Source organism: Ovis canadensis, chromosome X (genome assembly GCF_042477335.2).
Source record: "Ovis canadensis isolate MfBH-ARS-UI-01 breed Bighorn chromosome X, ARS-UI_OviCan_v2, whole genome shotgun sequence".
NCBI lineage: Eukaryota > Metazoa > Chordata > Mammalia > Artiodactyla > Bovidae > Ovis > Ovis canadensis.
In genome coordinates, this window is record NC_091727.1 from 82,694,647 (window position 1) to 82,712,707 (window position 18,061).

General features: G+C 40.5%; 1 protein-coding gene across 1 annotated transcript in view; it reads left to right on the plus strand.

Annotated features, from left to right (window-relative positions):
* Positions 1 to 14,965, plus strand: part of BRCC3 (BRCA1/BRCA2-containing complex subunit 3) — a 73,716-nt gene extending 58,751 nt beyond the window's left edge. The window contains exons 9-12 of the mRNA XM_070291937.1: positions 9,978 to 10,109; positions 10,595 to 10,638; positions 11,805 to 11,974; positions 13,101 to 14,965. Coding sequence (XP_070148038.1) covers positions 9,978 to 10,109; positions 10,595 to 10,638; positions 11,805 to 11,956 — 328 coding nt within the window. The 3' untranslated portion in view covers positions 11,957 to 11,974; positions 13,101 to 14,965. The remainder of the gene's footprint in view (positions 1 to 9,977; positions 10,110 to 10,594; positions 10,639 to 11,804; positions 11,975 to 13,100) is intronic.
* Positions 14,966 to 18,061: the final 3,096 nt, after the last annotated feature.

Consider the following 18,061-nt stretch of genomic DNA (forward strand, 5'->3'; position numbering starts at 1 on the left):
TTAAAAAGTGGTTTAATTTTAGTTTTCATTTTACCCACCCATCGTATTCCTGTCTATTTGGTATTGTATTCCTTCTATTTGGTATCTATGCTATAGCTTTTCTGAAATGGTCCTCATCCATAATATCAAAAAAAAAAAAAAAAAAACAACCCTCAAACCTGAAGCCCTTCATTGTTTGCCTGTTTCTCCAGCCATTTCCTGGCTAACACTCATCTTTGAGGACAAAGCTCAAATTTAAGAATTCTTCTCTGATACCTGTCAACCTTCAATATCAACCCAGTTACGTACTCCTTCTGAGAAGTAAATAGAATCCCTTCAGCTGTAGAGTTCAAAACTCTATTCTGACTTACGAGTTCTAGCAAACTCTAGAGCTTCTTCATAACCTTAGTTTGGTTTGTTGATTTTAGCTTTTCAGTGCAAGTGTAACACAGAGACAGAAAAGCACACTAATTATGTGTCCAGCTCAATCAGTTTGCATAAAGATACCTACACAACCTCAACACAGGTCATGAATGTGCCTATAATGCTAAAATATATATCAGGAAATAGAAACTTACTAGCTCCCCAGAAGCCCTCTGTGTCTTGCTAAGCGTTTGCTCCTTTCCAAAGGGAACCATTACGCTGATTTCTAAAAATACAGGTTAGTGATTCTGTCTCATAATGGCTGCTTTAAAGTTTTGTCAGATATTTCCAGCATATGTTTCATTTTGCTTTTTTGTGTCTGTTCATTATCTTCTTCCATGCACGATGAGATTTCTGTGGTTCTTTATATGTTGAGTAATTTCAGTTCCTAGTTTGATTATTTTGGATATTACATTGTAAGTTCTTAAGTCTTGTTTATATCCATGGCTTGTATGGTATTTTGAATTTTGGTGTCCTTTCCTAATCCACCTGTTATTATTTCTTTGCAGAGTTCACAAGTAGCTAGGCCTGGAATTCTGTCTGGGTTTTAGAGTTGAATTCAGTGCAAGATAAGGATAGTATGTATTTATTTCATCTTGTGTGTGAAGTCATCCAATGTTTTGAGGTTTAATAATATACTTACAAATACCCTATGAATCAAAGAATAAATCAGAAGGGAAATCAGAAAATATTTTGAGCTGAATGATCATTTTTGTAAAAAAGGAACATTTGGGATGCAACTAAATGGCTACTTAGAGGGACATTTATAGGTTTTTGGTTCTTTCAAAGAGAGCAATCAAATTAATAAGCCCCCAGGAAGACCAATCAAGGAAAAAATACAGAGCATAAACTTACAAATATAGAGAATGAAAAAGGGAAAATCACTTGTAATCTTACATATTTTGAAAGGATAAGAATATATTATGAAGAATGTAAGTTAAATGGATTCATTCCTAGAAAAGCACAACTTTCCAAATCTAACAAAATACAGAAAATCAGAGCATATGCAGAATACATCATGCAAAATGCCAGGCTGGATGAAGCTCAAGCTGGAATCAAGATTGCCAGGAGAAATATCAAGAACCTCAGCTATGCAGATGACACCACCCTTATGGCAGAAAGTGAAGAGGAACTAAAGAGCCTCTTGATGAAAGTGAAAGAGGAGAGTGAAGAAGCTGGCCTAACAGCTCAACATTCAAAAAACTAAGATCATGGCATCTGGTCCCATCACTTCATGGCAAATAGAAGAGGAAAAAGTGGAAGCAGTAACAGATTTTATTTTCTCGAGCTCCAGAAGCACTGCAGACGGTGACTGCAGCCATGAAATTAAAAGATGTTTGCTCCTTGGAAGGAAACCTATGACAAAATGAGACAGCATATTAAAAATCTAAGATCACTTGCTGACAAAGGTCTATATAGTCAAAGTTATGGTTTTCCCAGTAGTCATGTATGGATATGAGAGTTGGACCATAAACAAGTGATTCACAGAATTAGTGCAATCACTATCAAAATCCCAACAGCGCTGGTTTTTGTTTGTTTACAGAAATAGAAAAACCGATCCTAAAATTCATATGGAATCTCCAGGGACCCTGAGTGGCCAAAACAATTTTTAAAAAGAATGAAATCTGAAATCTCACACTTCGTCATTTCAAAACTTATTAAAAAGCCTCAGGAATCAGAACAGTGTTGTACCAGCATAAAAACGGACATAAAGATCAAAGGAGCAGAATAATAAGTCCCAAATTAAACTGTCATATATGTGGTCAAATGATCTTTGACCAAGGTTCCAAGAATACTTGATGTGATGGACTTCCCTGGTGGTACCATGGATAAGAATCCACCTGCCAGTGCAGGTGACATGGGTTCGATCCTTGGTCTGGGAAGATTCCACATGGTTTGGAGCAGCTGAGCCCCTATGCCCCAACTACTGAAGCCCTTGTACCTAGAGTCTGTGCTTTACAATAAGAGAAGCCACCCCATCGAGAAGCCTGCACACCGAAAAAACAGAGAGTAGCCTTTGCTCAACACAGCTAGGGAAAAGCCTATGTGCAGCAACCAAAAACAAATAAATAAATTTACAAAGAGAACGTTAATTAAAAAAAGAACATGATGGGAAAAGGACATTCTCTTCAATAAATGACGCTAGGGAAACTAGAGAGTTGCATACAAAAGAATCAAGGTGGGTCCCTACCTTATATAATATGCAAAAATTAACTCAAATGGAATAAAAACAGAAATGTAAGACCGAGAACTATAAAAGTCCCAGAAGAAAATGAGGAAAGCTCATGAAATCTAATTTGGCAATGACTTCTACTAGGGGACTTCCCTGGTGGCTCAGATGGTAAAGTATCTGCCTACAATGTGGGAGACCAGGGTTCAATCCCTGGGTCAAGAAGATCTCCTGGAGAAGGAAATGGCAACCCACTCCAGTATTCTTGCCTGGAAAATCCCATGGATGGAGGAGCCTGGTAGGCTACAGTCCATGGGGTTGCAAAGAGTTGGACATGACTGAGGGACTTCACTTTCACTTTCACTCTTAGATATTATACCAAAAGCACAGGTTACAAAAGGAAAAACAGACGAACATACTACATTAACCTTAAAAGCTTTGATCATCAAAGGAAATAATTGAAAAGGGAGAATGGGAGAAAATATTTTCAAATCCTGTATCTGATAAGATGTTAATATCCAGAATATATAGAGAATTCCTACACCTGAATGACAAAATAATTTAAACATAGACAAAGGACTTAAGTAGACATTTCTCCAAAGAAGATAAACAAATGACCAACAAACCTGAGAAGATGCTCAACATCACTAATCAGTAAAAAATGCAAATCAAAACCACTGTGAGACATTACTTCACATGCATTAGGATGGCCATTATCAAAAACACAGTAAAGAACAGATGTGTGGTGAGGATGTGAAGAAGCTGAAACCCTTGTGCTCTGTTGGTGGGAATGTAAAATGGTGTAGTCAGTATGGAAAAGAATACAGAAGGTCCTCAAAAAAACAAAACAAAACAAGAACTGCCATATGACCAGCAAAGTCTCTTGTGTATATCCAACAGCATTGAAAACAGAATCTCAAAGAGATATTTGCACACCCATGTTCATAACAGCATTATTCAAAATAGCCAAGATTATGGCTCAGATCATGAGTTCCTTATTGCAAAATTCAGACTTAAATTGAAAAAAGTAGGAAAAACCACTAAGCCATTCAGGTATAACCTAAATCAAATCCCTTATGATTATGCAGTGGAACTGAAAAATAGATTCAAAGGATTAGACGTAGTAGAGTGCCTGAAGAACTATGGACAGAGGTTTGTAACACTGTAGAGGAGGCAGTGATCAAAACCATCCCAAAGAAAAAGAAACGCAACAAGGCAAAATGGTTGTCTGAGGAGGCCTTACAAATAGCTGAGAAAAGGAGAGAGGCAAAAGGCAAAGGAGAAAAGGAAATATATACCATCTAAATGCAGAGTTCCAAAGAACAGCAAGGAGAGATAAGAATGCCCTCCTCAGTGATCACTGCAAAGAAATAGAGGAAAACAATAAAATGGGAAAGACTAGAGATCTCTTCAAGAAAATCAGAGATCCCATGGGAACATTTCATGCAAAGATGGGCACAATAAGGGACAGAAATGCCAAGGACCTAATAGAAGCAGAAGGGATTAAGAAGAGGTGGCAAGAATACACAGAAGAAATGTACAAAAAAGATCTTAATGACCCAGATAACCACGATGGTGTGATCACTCACCTAGAGCCAGACATGCTGGAATGTGAAGACAGTGGGCCTTAGGAAGGTGATGGAATTCCAGTTGAGCTATTTCAAATTCTAAAAGATGATGCTGTTAAAGTGCTGCACTCAATATGCCAGCAAATTTGGAATACTCAGTAGTGGCCAGAGGACTGGAAAAGGTTACTTTTCATTCCAATTTCAAAGAAGGGCAATGCCAAAGAATGTTCAAACTACCACACAATTGCACTCATTTCAGATGCTAGCAAGGTCATGCTCAAAATCCTTCAAACTAGGCTTGAACAGCATGTGAACCAAGAACTTCCAGATGTTCAAGCTGGATTTAGAAAAGGCAGAGGAACCAGAGATCAAGTTTCCAACGTCTGTTGGATCATAGAAAAAGCAAGGGAATTCCAGAAAACCATCTGCTCTGGTTCATTGACTACGTGAAAGCCTTTCACTTTGTGGATCACAACAAACTGTGGAAAATTCTTAGAGAGATGGGAATACCAGACCACCTTGCTCCTTTCCTGAGAAACCTGTATGCAGGTCAAGAAGCAACAGTTAGAACCAGACATGGAACAAACTGGTTCCAAATTGGGAAAGGAGTACATCATGGCTGTATATTGTCACCCTGCTTATTTAACTTATATGCAGAGTACATTATGTGAAATGCCAAGCTGGATGAAGCACAAGCTGGAATCAAGATTTCCAGGAGAAATATCAGTAACCTCAGATATGCAGATAACAACACTCTAATGGCAGAAAGTGAAGAGGAACTAAAGAGCCTTGAGACGAAGGTCAAAGAAAGTGAAAGTGAATTCGCTCAGTCATGTCTGACTCTTTGCAACCCCATGGACTGTAGCCTATCAGGCTCCTCTGTCCATGGGATTTTCCAGGCAAGAGTGCTGGAGTGGATTGCTGTTTCCTTTTCCAGGGGATCTTCTCGACCCAGGGATCGAACCCAGGTCTCCCGCGTTGCAGGCAGATGCTTTACCGTCTGAGCCACCAGGGAAGGTAAAAGAGGAGAGTGAAAAATCTAGCTTAAACTCAACATTTCAGAAAACTAAAATCTTGGCATCCAGTGCCATACTTCATGGCAAATTGTTGGAGAAAAAATGGAAACACTGAGACAGACTTTATTTTCTTGGGCTCCAAAATCACTGCAGATGGTGACTGCAGCCATTAAATTAAAAGATGCTTGTTCCTTGGAAGAAAAGCAATGACAAACCTAGACAGCATATTAAAAAGCAGAGACATCAATGTGCTGATAGAGGTCCATATAGTCAAAGTTATGTTTTTTCCATTAGTCATGTATGGATGTGAGAGTTGAACCATAAAGAAGTCTGAGCGCAGACAAATTGCTGCTTTTGAACTGTGTTGTTGGAGAAGACTCTTGAGAGTCCCTTGAATAGCAAGGGGATCAAACCAATGAATCCTAAAGGAAATAAATCCTGAATATTCATTGGAAGGACTGAAGTTTAAGCTCTAATACTTTGGCCACCTGATGCAAAGAGCCAACTCATTTGAAAAGGCCCTGATGCTGGGAAGGATTGAGGGCAGGAGGAGATGACAGTGACAGAGGATAAGATGGTTGGATGGCATCATCGACTTGATGGACATGAGCTTGAGGAAACTCTGGGAGACAGTGAAGGACAGGCAAGCCCGGCATGCTGCAGTCCAGGGGGTTGCAAAGAATCGGGCATGACTGAGTGACTGAACAACAAAAAAGACGTGGAAACAACCTATATATACTTCATTTTGTGGAGAGATATTTTGAATGACATTTTTTTAAACTTCCATGTACAGATGTTCGTTGATAGCATATAGAAACTGATCTGTGTCTGTGTTTATCTTGTACTTTATGACCCTGCTAAACTCATATAGTCATGTTTTATGCTATAAAAGGAACACATACAGGATTTGTATGTTGAATAATTCAAAAACTCATGAATAAAATCAAAGATATAAATCAATAGATTTACTGTGTTCATGGGTTAGAAGAGTCAGAGCAGCAAACATATCAATTCTCTCCAAAGCTGTAGATTTAATAGCAATCAAATTCCCAGCAGAAAAAAATATAATTGTGGTTTAATACTGCATAGTGTTTTGGGTATTTCTTTTATCTGCATAGGTCTTATGAGCCAATAAAACTTTCAAAGTAAAAAAAAATTATTCTGAGATCAGACCTGCTATTCTAAAATTTTATGAAAGGGCAAAAGAACCTTAATAGCCAAAAAGATCTGGTGAAACATTATAAATTTGGAGGAATCACATTCCCAGATAGATACTGAGCTGCTATTAAGCTATAATAATCAAGACAGGTGGCATTGGTGAAAGGATCAGAGATCCAAAGAGCAGAAGAGAGATTATTGAAAAATACCCTCTTTTACAAAGATGCTAATTGACCCCATTCATGAGGGCTCCAACCTCATGGCCTAATCACCTCCCAAATGCACAGATATTGGAGGCCACATGAAGACGGAGACAGAGACAGGAGTTAGGCTGCTAGAAGCCAAGAATCTCTTCAAGCCACAAGAATGTGCCTGTGGCCAGGAAGGGTTTCCCATCTAGAGCTTTCAGATGTGCAGCCATAATAGGTTTTGGGGGGTGAGGTGATGGGGGAATATTAATGGTTTTCTACATATAAGATTAATGCTTCTGCAAACAGAGAGAGTTTGACTTCATTTTTTCCAGTTTGGATACCTTTATTTGTTCTACTTGCTGAATTGCTCTGGCTCAGAGATCTAATGTTATTTTGAAGAGAATTGGTAAGGGGGCCAGATATATTCTGCTGGGTGGGAAAGAGAGAGAAGGGAGCTAGATTTTATGTTGAGGTACCACCCTGGGCCAATGAAGTCACATAGTGCCAGGGACCCTCAATTTTGGATGCTCCATTGAACCCACTGTTAGGTGGAGATTAGGTGTATTCAGGGTGAGAAGTATTTAGAGGTAGATCGGTTGGCCTTGGAGTAACAAGCCTACTCTAGCATGAAAATGGAAATATTTGTATATTATGTACCTATTTCCTTCCAGGGGAGAAAATGGGAAATCAGGTGAACACTGAATTAGAACAAGTGATTATTTATATAAGTAATCCCTTCCACGTAACAAAGCTGATGGAGCCATTGAAGAGTCTCTAGTTCCTCTTCCCCCAGGCTTTGTGATCAGTGTGTTCCACCTCATTGGCAACTTTCTGAAAACAATATTAATAAGCTGTTTCCCTTGTCTGGGGAATGAGTATAAGGACTTTATTTTCTATGAGAATACTGGCTCTGCAAATGTACTTCCAAATTGCTCCCCACATGAGCTCAGTTTGAACCATATCCCCTTTGGAGTTACTAAATGAGTCATAGGAATGTTTAATGTTTGAAGCATACCGTGTCCAAAAATTTCTATTAAAACTGTAGAAAACTTCCGATTATGACAACTCAGCATTAAAAACTTACCAACTTCTTGGTATATATCCAAAGGAAGTGAAATCAGGGTCTCAGAATAATATCTGGGGTCCCATGTTCATCGCAGAATTACTCACAGTAGTCAAGGAATGAAAACAACCTAAATGTATGTCAGTGGATAAATGGATAAAGAAAATGTGGTATATGTCTGCATCTGTGTATATACATACCATTTTCAACAACATGGATGAACCTCGACTACATTATGCTGAGTGAAATAAGTCTGAGAAAGACAAATACTGCAATGCATGTACTCACTTGCCAGGCTGGATGAAATACAAGATGAAATCAAGACTGCTGTGAGAAATATCAACAAGATGCCTGTGTGCTTAGTTGTGTTTGACTCTTTGCAACCCTTTGGACTGTAGCCAGTCAGGCTCCTCTGTCCATTGACTTTTCCAGGCAAGAATACTAGAGTGGGTTGCCATTTCCTTCTCCAGGGGATCTTCCTGACCCAGGGATCGAACCTGTGTCTCCTACATTGCAGACGGATTCTTAACCTGCTGAGCCATTGGGGAAGCCCATCAACAAGATGATACAACTCTAATGGCAGAAAATGAAGAGGAACTAAAGAGCCTCTTGGCAAGGGAGAAAGAGGATAGTGGAAAAGCTGGCTTAAAACTCAACTTTCCAAAAACGAAGATCATGGCATCCAGTCCCATCACTTCATGACAAATAGGATAAAAGTAGAAGCAGTGACAGATTTTGTTTTTTGGGCTCCAAAATTACTGCAGATGGTGACTGCACCCATGAAATTAAAAGACCTCTTGCTCCTTGGAAGGAAAGCTATGACAAACCTAGACAGCATATTAAAAAGCAGACATCACTTTGCTGACAAAGATCCATATAGTTAAAGCTATAGTTTTTTCCATTAGTTATGTACAGATGTGAGAGTTGGGCCATAAAGAAGGCTGAGCACCAGAGAATAGATGCTTTCAAATTTTGGTACTGGAAAAGCCTCTTGAGAGTCCCTTGGACAGCAAGGAGATGAAACAGTCAATCCTAAAGACAGTGAACTCTGAATATTCCCTGGAAGGACTGATGCTGAAGCTGAAGCTCCAATACTTTGGCCACCTGATGTGAAGAGCCAACTCATTGGAAAAGACCCTGATGCTGGGAAAGATTGAAGGTGGGAGGAGAAGGGGACGACAGAGGATGAGATGGTTGGATAGCATCACCAACTCAATGGACATGAGTTTGAGCAGACTTGGGGAGATAGTGAAGGACAGGGAAGCCTGTTGTGCTACAGTCCATGGGGTCACAAAGAGCTGGACACAACTGAGCAAAGAACAAAAAAAACTGCTCTTACATGTGGAATCTAAACCCATCAAACTACTAGACACAGAGAGGAGAATGGTGATGGCAGGGGTGGTAGAGGGGAAAATGAGGAAGTGTTGGTATAAGGGTACGAGTTCGGGAGATCTAATGTCAACATGGTGAGTATCTACTTGAAATTTGTTAAGGGAGATCTTAAATGTTAAATCAGCACAAAAATGGTAATTATGTGAGCTGATAAATATGTTAATGCACTTGAGTGTGTTGATCGTTTCACAATGTGTGTGTGTATATATATATGTCATAATGTCAATTTGTATACCTTAAGAAGTATAGGTATATAAGACAAATAAGAATTTTATATATATATATATATATATATATATATATATATATATATATATTATTTGTCTGGTGGCTCAGACTGTAAAGTGCTGCCTGCAATGCAGGGGACCCAGGTTCGATCCCTGGGTTGGGAAGATCCCCTGGAGAAGGAAATGGCAACCCACCCCAGTACTCTTGCCTAGAAAATTCCATGGATGGAGGAGCCTGGTGGGCTACAGTCCATGGAGTTGCAAAGAGTCAGACATGACTGAGTGAATTCACGTTCTTTCTTTCTTTCTTATATAGTTTGTCAATTATTTGTCAACTATACCTCAATAAGGTCAGTTCTGTTCAGTCGCTCAGTTGTGTCTGACTCTTTGCAACTGCATGGACTGTAGCTTGCCAGGCCTCCCTGTCCATCACCAATTCCCAGAGTTTACTTAAACTCGTGTCCATCGAGTTGGTGATGCCATCCAACCATCTCAGCCTCTGTCATCCCCTTCTCCTGTCTTCAATCTTTCCCAGCATCAGGGTCTTTTCCAGTGAATCAACTCTTTGCATCAGTTCAGTTCAGTCCCTCAGTTGCGTCTGTTTGCGACCCCATGGGCTGCAGCATGCCAGGCCCATCACCAATTCCTAGAATTTACTCAAACTCATGTCTATTGAGTTGGTGATGCCATCCAACCATCTCATCCTCTGTCGTCCCCTTCTCCTGCCTTCAAGATACCTCAATAAAGCTGGAAACAAAAACTGACATGACCCGACCTGGTTGTCTTCCAGATATGAGAGAATTGAAATCCCAATTCATATTGTACCTCACGTAACCATTGGGAAAGTATGTCTTGAGTCAGCAGTTGAGCTGCCCAAGATCTTGTGCCAAGAAGAACAAGATGCGTATAGGAGGATCCACAGGTAGAGACCCTCACTGCTCATCTTTCTACTTCTCAGGACCTGGTCCCCATTCCCTCTCCTCCTGTCATCTTTGGCAGCTCAACCTGCGAGCCCCCTTTGCTTTTTTGCTCTCTTATGAAAAAGCATTACAGTAGTTTGCAGTCATCAGGTTTCTCACTCTGTATGATAACAGTCTCTTTACCACTTGTTTCTCTCCTGGTGCACTTTGCATCCTCCTGGGGCAAAGATAATTTTTTAGTTGCTAAAAAAATTAACATCTAAGTTAACCCCTATGTGACGCCTTCAGTGAGAGACAGTAATTTCCAGATTATTTCTTTGAATTACTTCAATGTTCGAAATGAAACTACATACCCCCAATCATGAAAAATTTAACAACAATGGAAAGTTAAATGATTCATATTTATCTGTTCTGGCAGCAGACTGGTGCCAGCCAGATTAGATGAACTGATGCTCTGCTACTAATCTATTTTATCCTATCCCTTTAGCCTTACACATCTGGACTCAGTAACCAAGATCCATAATGGCTCAGGTAAGATTTTTTCCCCTAAAGTATAAGCAGTAAAATACTCACATGACCGAAGCAGATTTAGCTGAAGTAACTGAATTGGTGAGTACAAATTACCCTGGAGTTTTCTTTCTCAAGAGCTTTGCCACTTGCTAAGCCTGCCCCCACAACTTTTCTATTGAACCCTGCAGACAACTGAATACTATACATGCCACCCAAAGGAAGACTGGAATGTTTGCAGCAGCATTATTTGCAGTAGCCAAAAAGCGGAAACACCCAGCTGTCTGTCAGTGGGCAAATGGATCAACAAAGCGTGATCCATCCATACAACAAAGTATTGCTCAGAAATGAAAAGAACAAACTACCGATACATGATGGAGAAGGAAATGGCAACCCACTCCAGTATTCTTGCCTGGAGAATCACATGGACAGAGGAGCCTGGCAGACTACAGTCCATGGGGTCGCAAGAGTTGGATGTGACTTAGCGACTAAATGATCAAATCATCACATGAACAACCTTGATGAATCTCAAAACCATTATGCCAAGTGAAGTGTCATGTAAACTGTTATGTACTTTATAGTTGCATTTATATGAAATTCAAGAATAGGCAAGAGTAATGGGGCTTCCCTGGTGGCTCAGAAGGTAAAGAATCCACCTGCAACATGGGAGATTGGGGTTTGATCTCCGGGTTGGGAAGATCCCCTGGAGAAGGGAACGGCTACCCACTCGTTATTCTGGCCTGGAGAAACCCTGTGGACAGAGGAGCCTGGTGGGCTACAGTCCAAGAGGTTGCGAAGAGTCAGACATGACTGAGTGACTAAGCACAGCACAATCTATGGTGACAGCATAGATTATGGATTAGTGTGAAGAAGTCTTGAAAATTGGGGAAAGATACCCTTTTGGAGGTCTTAGCCCTTTCGCTATGAGAGTGAAAAGCTGGTTATCTTTCTGCTCTCTGAATAGGCAGGTTTCCCTCTGGATTATGGGTCCAGGGATGTTCAGGGTAGCCTCCGAATAGGTATCTTCCTTGCTCAGTTATCCTGCTTTCCCCTGGCTGCCCATCCAAAGCTGTCTGCCAGTTCTACTACTATACGTTTTCTATGTTCTCCTCCTTCCCCTTCTTCCTGTACTCCCTGGTGTGGGGCTGCTGATGGTGGAATGTTGTCCTTGTGTTTTGTTTCTGTTGAAGTATTTACCAAGAATCTGTGCAGTCAGATGTCAGCGGTCAGCGGACCTCTACTACAGTGGTTGGAGGACAGACTGGAGCAAAACCAACAGCATGTGCAGGAGCTGCAGCAAGAAAAGGAGGAGCTTCTGCAAGAACTTTCTTCTCTAGAATAAAGCAGGAGACAGAACACGGTAAAATGCTTTTCTTCCAATTTGTGTTAAACACGGTCTGCAATTTCACATACAGGATGCATAGGAAAATGAGGGAGCAGCTCTTTTTATACCCTAATGGATATGTCTTATGCCTGTAATAAACAAACACAAGACATCTTCCAGAAAGTTTCATTTAGGGCTTAATGAACCCTCCTACCTGGAATTGGCCTACCCAGAGCAAATGCAGGGTGATTTAAGAAGAATATGAAAGCTTTTTAAAGACTGTGGAAGGTACATTGGCAAGGACATTCTATAATAAAATGTCTGGGGAGTATATCTCAAATGTTCATTTCCCCCTGGAATGAGCTAAAGGAAGAAGAGTATTTCATGTTTGATTTTGTAGTTAGGATGCTTATCAGTTCAGTTCAGTTCAGTCGCTCAGTCATTTCTGACTCTTTGCGACCCCAAGGATGCTTATATTGGACAGGTAAATAAGTACATGAGGGTCAGTGGAAAGAAGTGACTCTACCTTTACTTTTTGCCCCCACTGACAGGCATATATCTCGTGTCTTCCTTCCTGATCTCTAAAATAGGTATTCTGAGATACCTAGGAAAGGTTGAATCTATGTGGGTGCTCTTTATGAGCAAAAACATGAGTTCTGGCATATTTGACTTTGAAGCAAATTCCTATTGAGATCCTAGACCCTAAGAACTTCTAATATAATATAAATGTGTTTTTCCAGAAATATTTAGGACTTAGGATGTAACAGAAACCACACTTTAAAAAGTTCTGTTGCATCCTTCTTACTATGTGTAACCACAAATGATAAGTGTGTCTTCAGAAAAGAGCCAAGCCTACCTCATACTAGAAATTACAGTGGGAATTGAAGGCGTTAGAAAGATGACAAAGTCCTAATCCCAACAGTAGTGACAAAGCGTTGGTTTTTGTTTTTTCTTCCTGTTTCTCCCTAAATATTGCTTTTCACATTTCAAAGTATAGTCCAGAACTACCTGTACCATAATCATTTGGATGTCAGATTTCATCTCTTAGGAGCAGAACCCAGAAAAGGTCATGAACTTTCCTAGGGCATATGTAGTCTAAATGTTGTGTTTTCCCTCATTTCCCACAGCCAGAGTGCTTCTCTATTCTTTTCTTTCCCTGTAGGAAGGATGAAAATATCCAGGAATAAAATTAATTAGGCTAAATCCATTTTGAAGAAGAAAAATCGGGGGGACTCATGTTACCTGACTTCAAGATTTACTATAAAGCTGTAGTGATCAAGACAGCGCAACCGATTTTGACAAAGGTACAGAAGCAATTCAACGGAGGAAGGATAGTCTTTTCAACAAATCATGTTGGTGCAGTTGGCAAAGAAAAGGAACTTTGACCTAAACTGTATACAATATACAAATTTGAAAATGTATCATGATGTTAGGTGTAAGATGTAAAACTATAAAACCTTTAGGGAAAAAAAATCATAGAGAAATTTTTAGGATCTTGGGCTAGGCAACAAGCTCTTGGCCTTCACCCCAAAAGCACAGTCCTAAAAGGAAAAAGTTGATACACTGGACTTTATCAAAAGGAAAAACTTCTGCTCTGCAAACAATTTAAGAGGAAGATGTTATTGACAGAAATCACTTGCAAACCATTTATGGCGATGAATCCAGAATATATTGTATAAAGTCAAGAAGAAAAAATAATACAATTAGAAAATGAGCAGAAGACATAAATAGATATAGCACTGAAAAGGGAATGTTGATGGCAAGCAAGCATAGGAGAAAATACTGAATCTTATTAGTAATCAGGGGATGCAAATTAAAACCACAAGGAATTATGACTATGTACTTATCAGAATGGCTAAAGAAAATAATAATGAAAATGGGGACTTCCTGGCAGTTCAGTGGTTGAGACTCTGCCTTTCAGTGCTGGGGGCATGGGTTTGATCCCTAGTTGGGGAACTAAGATCCCATATGCCTCAGGGTGTGGCCAGAATTTTTTAAAAATAGTGACAATAGCAGATGCTGTTGAGCATACAAATTGGAGATCTCATACCTTGCTGAATGGAATGTAAAATGGTAAGCCACTCTGAAAAAAAGTTTGGAAACTTCTAATAAACTTAAACATGAAAGTGTTAGCTGCTCAGTCATGTCTGACTCTTTGGACCCCATGGACTGTAGCCTGCCAGGCTCGTCTGTCCATAGAGATTCTCCAGGCAGGAATACTGCAGTGGGTTGCCATTTTCTTCTCCAGAGGATTTTCCTGACCCAGGGATCGAAAGTTAAACATACATGTATTTTATTACCCAGCAACTGTTTATCTGGACATCTATCCCAAAGAAATGAAAGCCTATTTTGGCACAAAAACTTCTATACAGATGTTATTAGCACTTTCATTTGTAATAGCCCCAAATGAAACAACCCAGATGTCCTGCAGTTGAGTGTGCAGTTAAACCAACCATGCACACCATGGGATACTATTCTGCAATGTAAAGAAACAGAATATTGATATACACAACTTGGATGGACCTCAAGTGTATTACGATGAATGAAAAAAGTCTCAACAGGTCACCTACTGTATGACTGCATTTGTGTAACATTCTAAATTCTTGAAATGAAAAAAAATATAGAAATTAAGAATAGATTAATGGTTTCCAGGGACAGGGACTGGAGGGGGTATGAGATATGGGTAATTATAAAGGGTAACAACACAAGCGGTTCCTTTGTGCTGATGGAACAGTTCTATTTCTTGATTGTGGTGCTGATTACATGAATGTGTATCTGTGCTAAAACTATATAGAGCTACACAAAAAAACCCACAAATGAGTGCATGTAAAATCTGGTGCAACCAAATAAGGTCTGTAGTCTAGTCAGCAGTATTGTACCATTGTCAATATGTTGGTTTTGAAGTTGGATTATAATTATGTGTAAGATCTTACCCGGGGGAAACTGGGACTCCCTGTACTATTTTTGCACCTTCCTGTTAATCTGTAATTATTGCAAAATAAAGAGTTGTAACTTTTAAATAAGGAACTAGGAGGTATGGTACGTACTTTGTGAAACAAGAGTGATAAAAAGAAAATCTGAGGGGAATAGGATGATTTGAGTATTTTTACAGGCTAGCCTTCAGCATGTGTCCCTTCTAAGCTATTTACATTGATGCAGTTATGACCATTTGAAATTCTTTTTCTAACCTGATAATCTGAGTTGTAATTTGTAAAACAGGAATGTGGGGAGAGGAGGTGGGTACTCGGAAATGTCAAAGTACATGCCATGTCTGAGGAAGCAGGGCTGGGATGAAGGCCTTGTTTGGGGCCAAATGATGTAGCAAGTAAGTAAATATATTGACGGAAATGGAAGCCAGGTTTGTCAAGTGTCAGAGAAATGACTTACAAACATGAATGGGGGAAGGATAAAATGAATCTTACGGTCTTGGATTGAAATTGGAAGTATTAATGTGAATTTTTTTTCCAGGGAAAAACTTATATATACACAGATATAGGGCTGTGTGCACATATAGATGCATGTATTTCCTAGCACTGTCCATTCAGATTAGAAGAAATGATACCCCAGTAGCTATGAGCACATCGAGCACCCAGATATTGGTTCTCACTAAGTGTAACCAGGGCCCCCACTGAGAGAAATGGTTGATTCTGGAGCTGGAGCAGAGAAAGTATGAGATAAGCCCAGACCAAAGTTCCTTTGTTAATGCTGACAAAAGGCCACTTAAAACAACTAGTAAATTCAGAGCAGTGTTTATTGGTACCAGCAGGTTTGTAGCCTCCCCACAAATTTCTCTCTCCTGTACCTTAACTTCAGCTTCTTTCAGAGATGACACTTTGATCAACTTCCAGCCTGACATTGTGAGGTATTCTATAGACACTCCCTCCCCTGTGAAAATGATAAAAATTATCCTTGAATTATTAAAGTCCCTGGGAGTAGTCTGAGGAGCAAACAGAAACTCAAGAAAATCCACAAAAATTCCCTAAGAATTTCTAGTATTCAAATTGAGATCTCTTAGGGGTAACACACTGACTGGAACCACCGACCCTGGCCAGGCACCATAGTACCCATTTGCATGAATTATTTTAGGACAGGAGGTAGTGGTAAGGAACACAGAACTAACAAGCCACCACCAACCAGAAGAGTTCAGGAAAAGGTCAAAAGGAGATGCCACATGTCCCACCACCTCCCAGAACCCTTGCTGGAATCCATCTTGGCTGAGCAACGTGTGTGCCACCAGGAAGGACCCTGAGACAGAATAACTGGCCAAAGACAATCCAGAAATGAATCCCATCACCATAAAACCTGAGACTGCAAGCCAAGTGACAGAACAGTAGTTCTCCTGGGTTCTCTGCCCAGGTGCCCCTTCCTAATAAAGTCTCTTGCTTTGTCAGCATGTGTGTCTCCTCAGACAGTTGATTTCCAGGCATTAGATAAGAGCCCTCTCTTGGGCCCTGCAACAGATCTCCTCCCTCCTTTCCTTCTCCTAGCTCAGTAAAGAGGAGATTCCACTCCAGACTTGTGCAGCCAAGAACACAGGGTTCAACCTACACCTAGTGTCCAGCTGGAGGGCTTTCTTCCCGAGAAACAGGACTTAAGCATTTCTTATCCTGCCCCCAGCTCCCTGTTGCTTTGGCTAAGTCCTAGGAAAGAGTGATTGAGACATGGGAGGAGACTCTAACTTGGATGTGGAGCACTGAGATCAAGGTGGTGATTCTGTGCCTGAAAAAACCTCAGGCTACTGACCCTGGCCCTGACCATTTAGGTCCTAGAGCTGGGGTATCACTCAGAGAGGTTGGCCAGTGTCCCCATGTGCTGTCCCAGAATCTTGGTGCAGAGATTTTTGCATAGGGAGAGACACAGGCTATAAAACATGCTCCTAATCTCTTCCCATAAAACTAACCAGTCTGATCACATGGACCACAGCCTTCTCTAACTCAATGGAACTATGAGCCATGCCATGTAGGGCCACCCAAGACAGATGGGTCATGGTGGAGAGTTCTGACAGAACATGGTCCACTGGAGAGGGAATGGCAAGCCACTTGAGTATTCTTGCCTTGAGAGCCCATGAACAGTATGAAAAGGCAAAAAGATAAGACACTGAAAGATGAACTCCCCAGGTTGGTAGGTGCCCAGTATGCTACTGGAAATCAGTGGAGAACTAACTCCAGAAAGAATGAAGAGACGGAGCCAAAGCAAAAACAACAACCAGCTGTTGATGTCATTGGTGATGGAAGTAAAGTTCAATGCTGAAAAGAGCAATATTGCATAGGAACCTGGGATGTTAGGTCCATGAATCAAGGCAAATTGGAAGTGGTCAAACAGGAGACGGCAAGAGTGAACATTGACATTTTAGGAATCAGCAAACTAAAATGGACTGGAATGGGTGAATTTAACTCAGATGATCATTGTATCTACTACTGTGGGCAAGAATCCCTTGGAAGAAATGGAGTAGCCATCATAGTCAACAAAAGAAGGTGAAATGCAGTACTTGGAAGCAATCTCAAAAATAACAGAATGACCTCTGTTCGTTTCCAAGGCAGACCATTCAATACCATGGTAATCCAAGTCTATGCCCCAACCAATAATGCTGAAGAAGCTGAAGTTGATCGGTTCTATGAAGACCTCCAAGAACTTCTAGAACTAACACCCCCCAAAAGATGCCCTTTTCATTATAGGGGACTGGAATGCAAAAGTAGGAAGTCAAGAGATACCTGGAGTAACAGGCATGTTTGGCCTTGGCATACAGAATGAACCTGGGCAAAGGCTAACAGAGTTTTGCCAAAAGAATACACTGGTCATAGCAAACACCCTCTTCCAACAGCACAAGAGAAGACTCTGCACATGGACATCACCAGATGGTCAACACTGAAATCAGATTGATTATATTCTTTGTAGCCAAAGATGGAGAAGCTCTATACAGTCAGCAAAAACAAGACCGGGAGCCGACTGTGGCTCAGATCATGAACTCCTTATTGCCAAATTCAGACTTAAATTGAAGAAAGTAGGGAAAACCACTAGACCATTCAGTTCAGTTCAGTTCAGTCAGTCAGTCATGTCCGGCTCTATGCAACCCCATGGACTGCAGCACACCAGGCTTCCCTGTCTATCACCAATTCTTGGAGC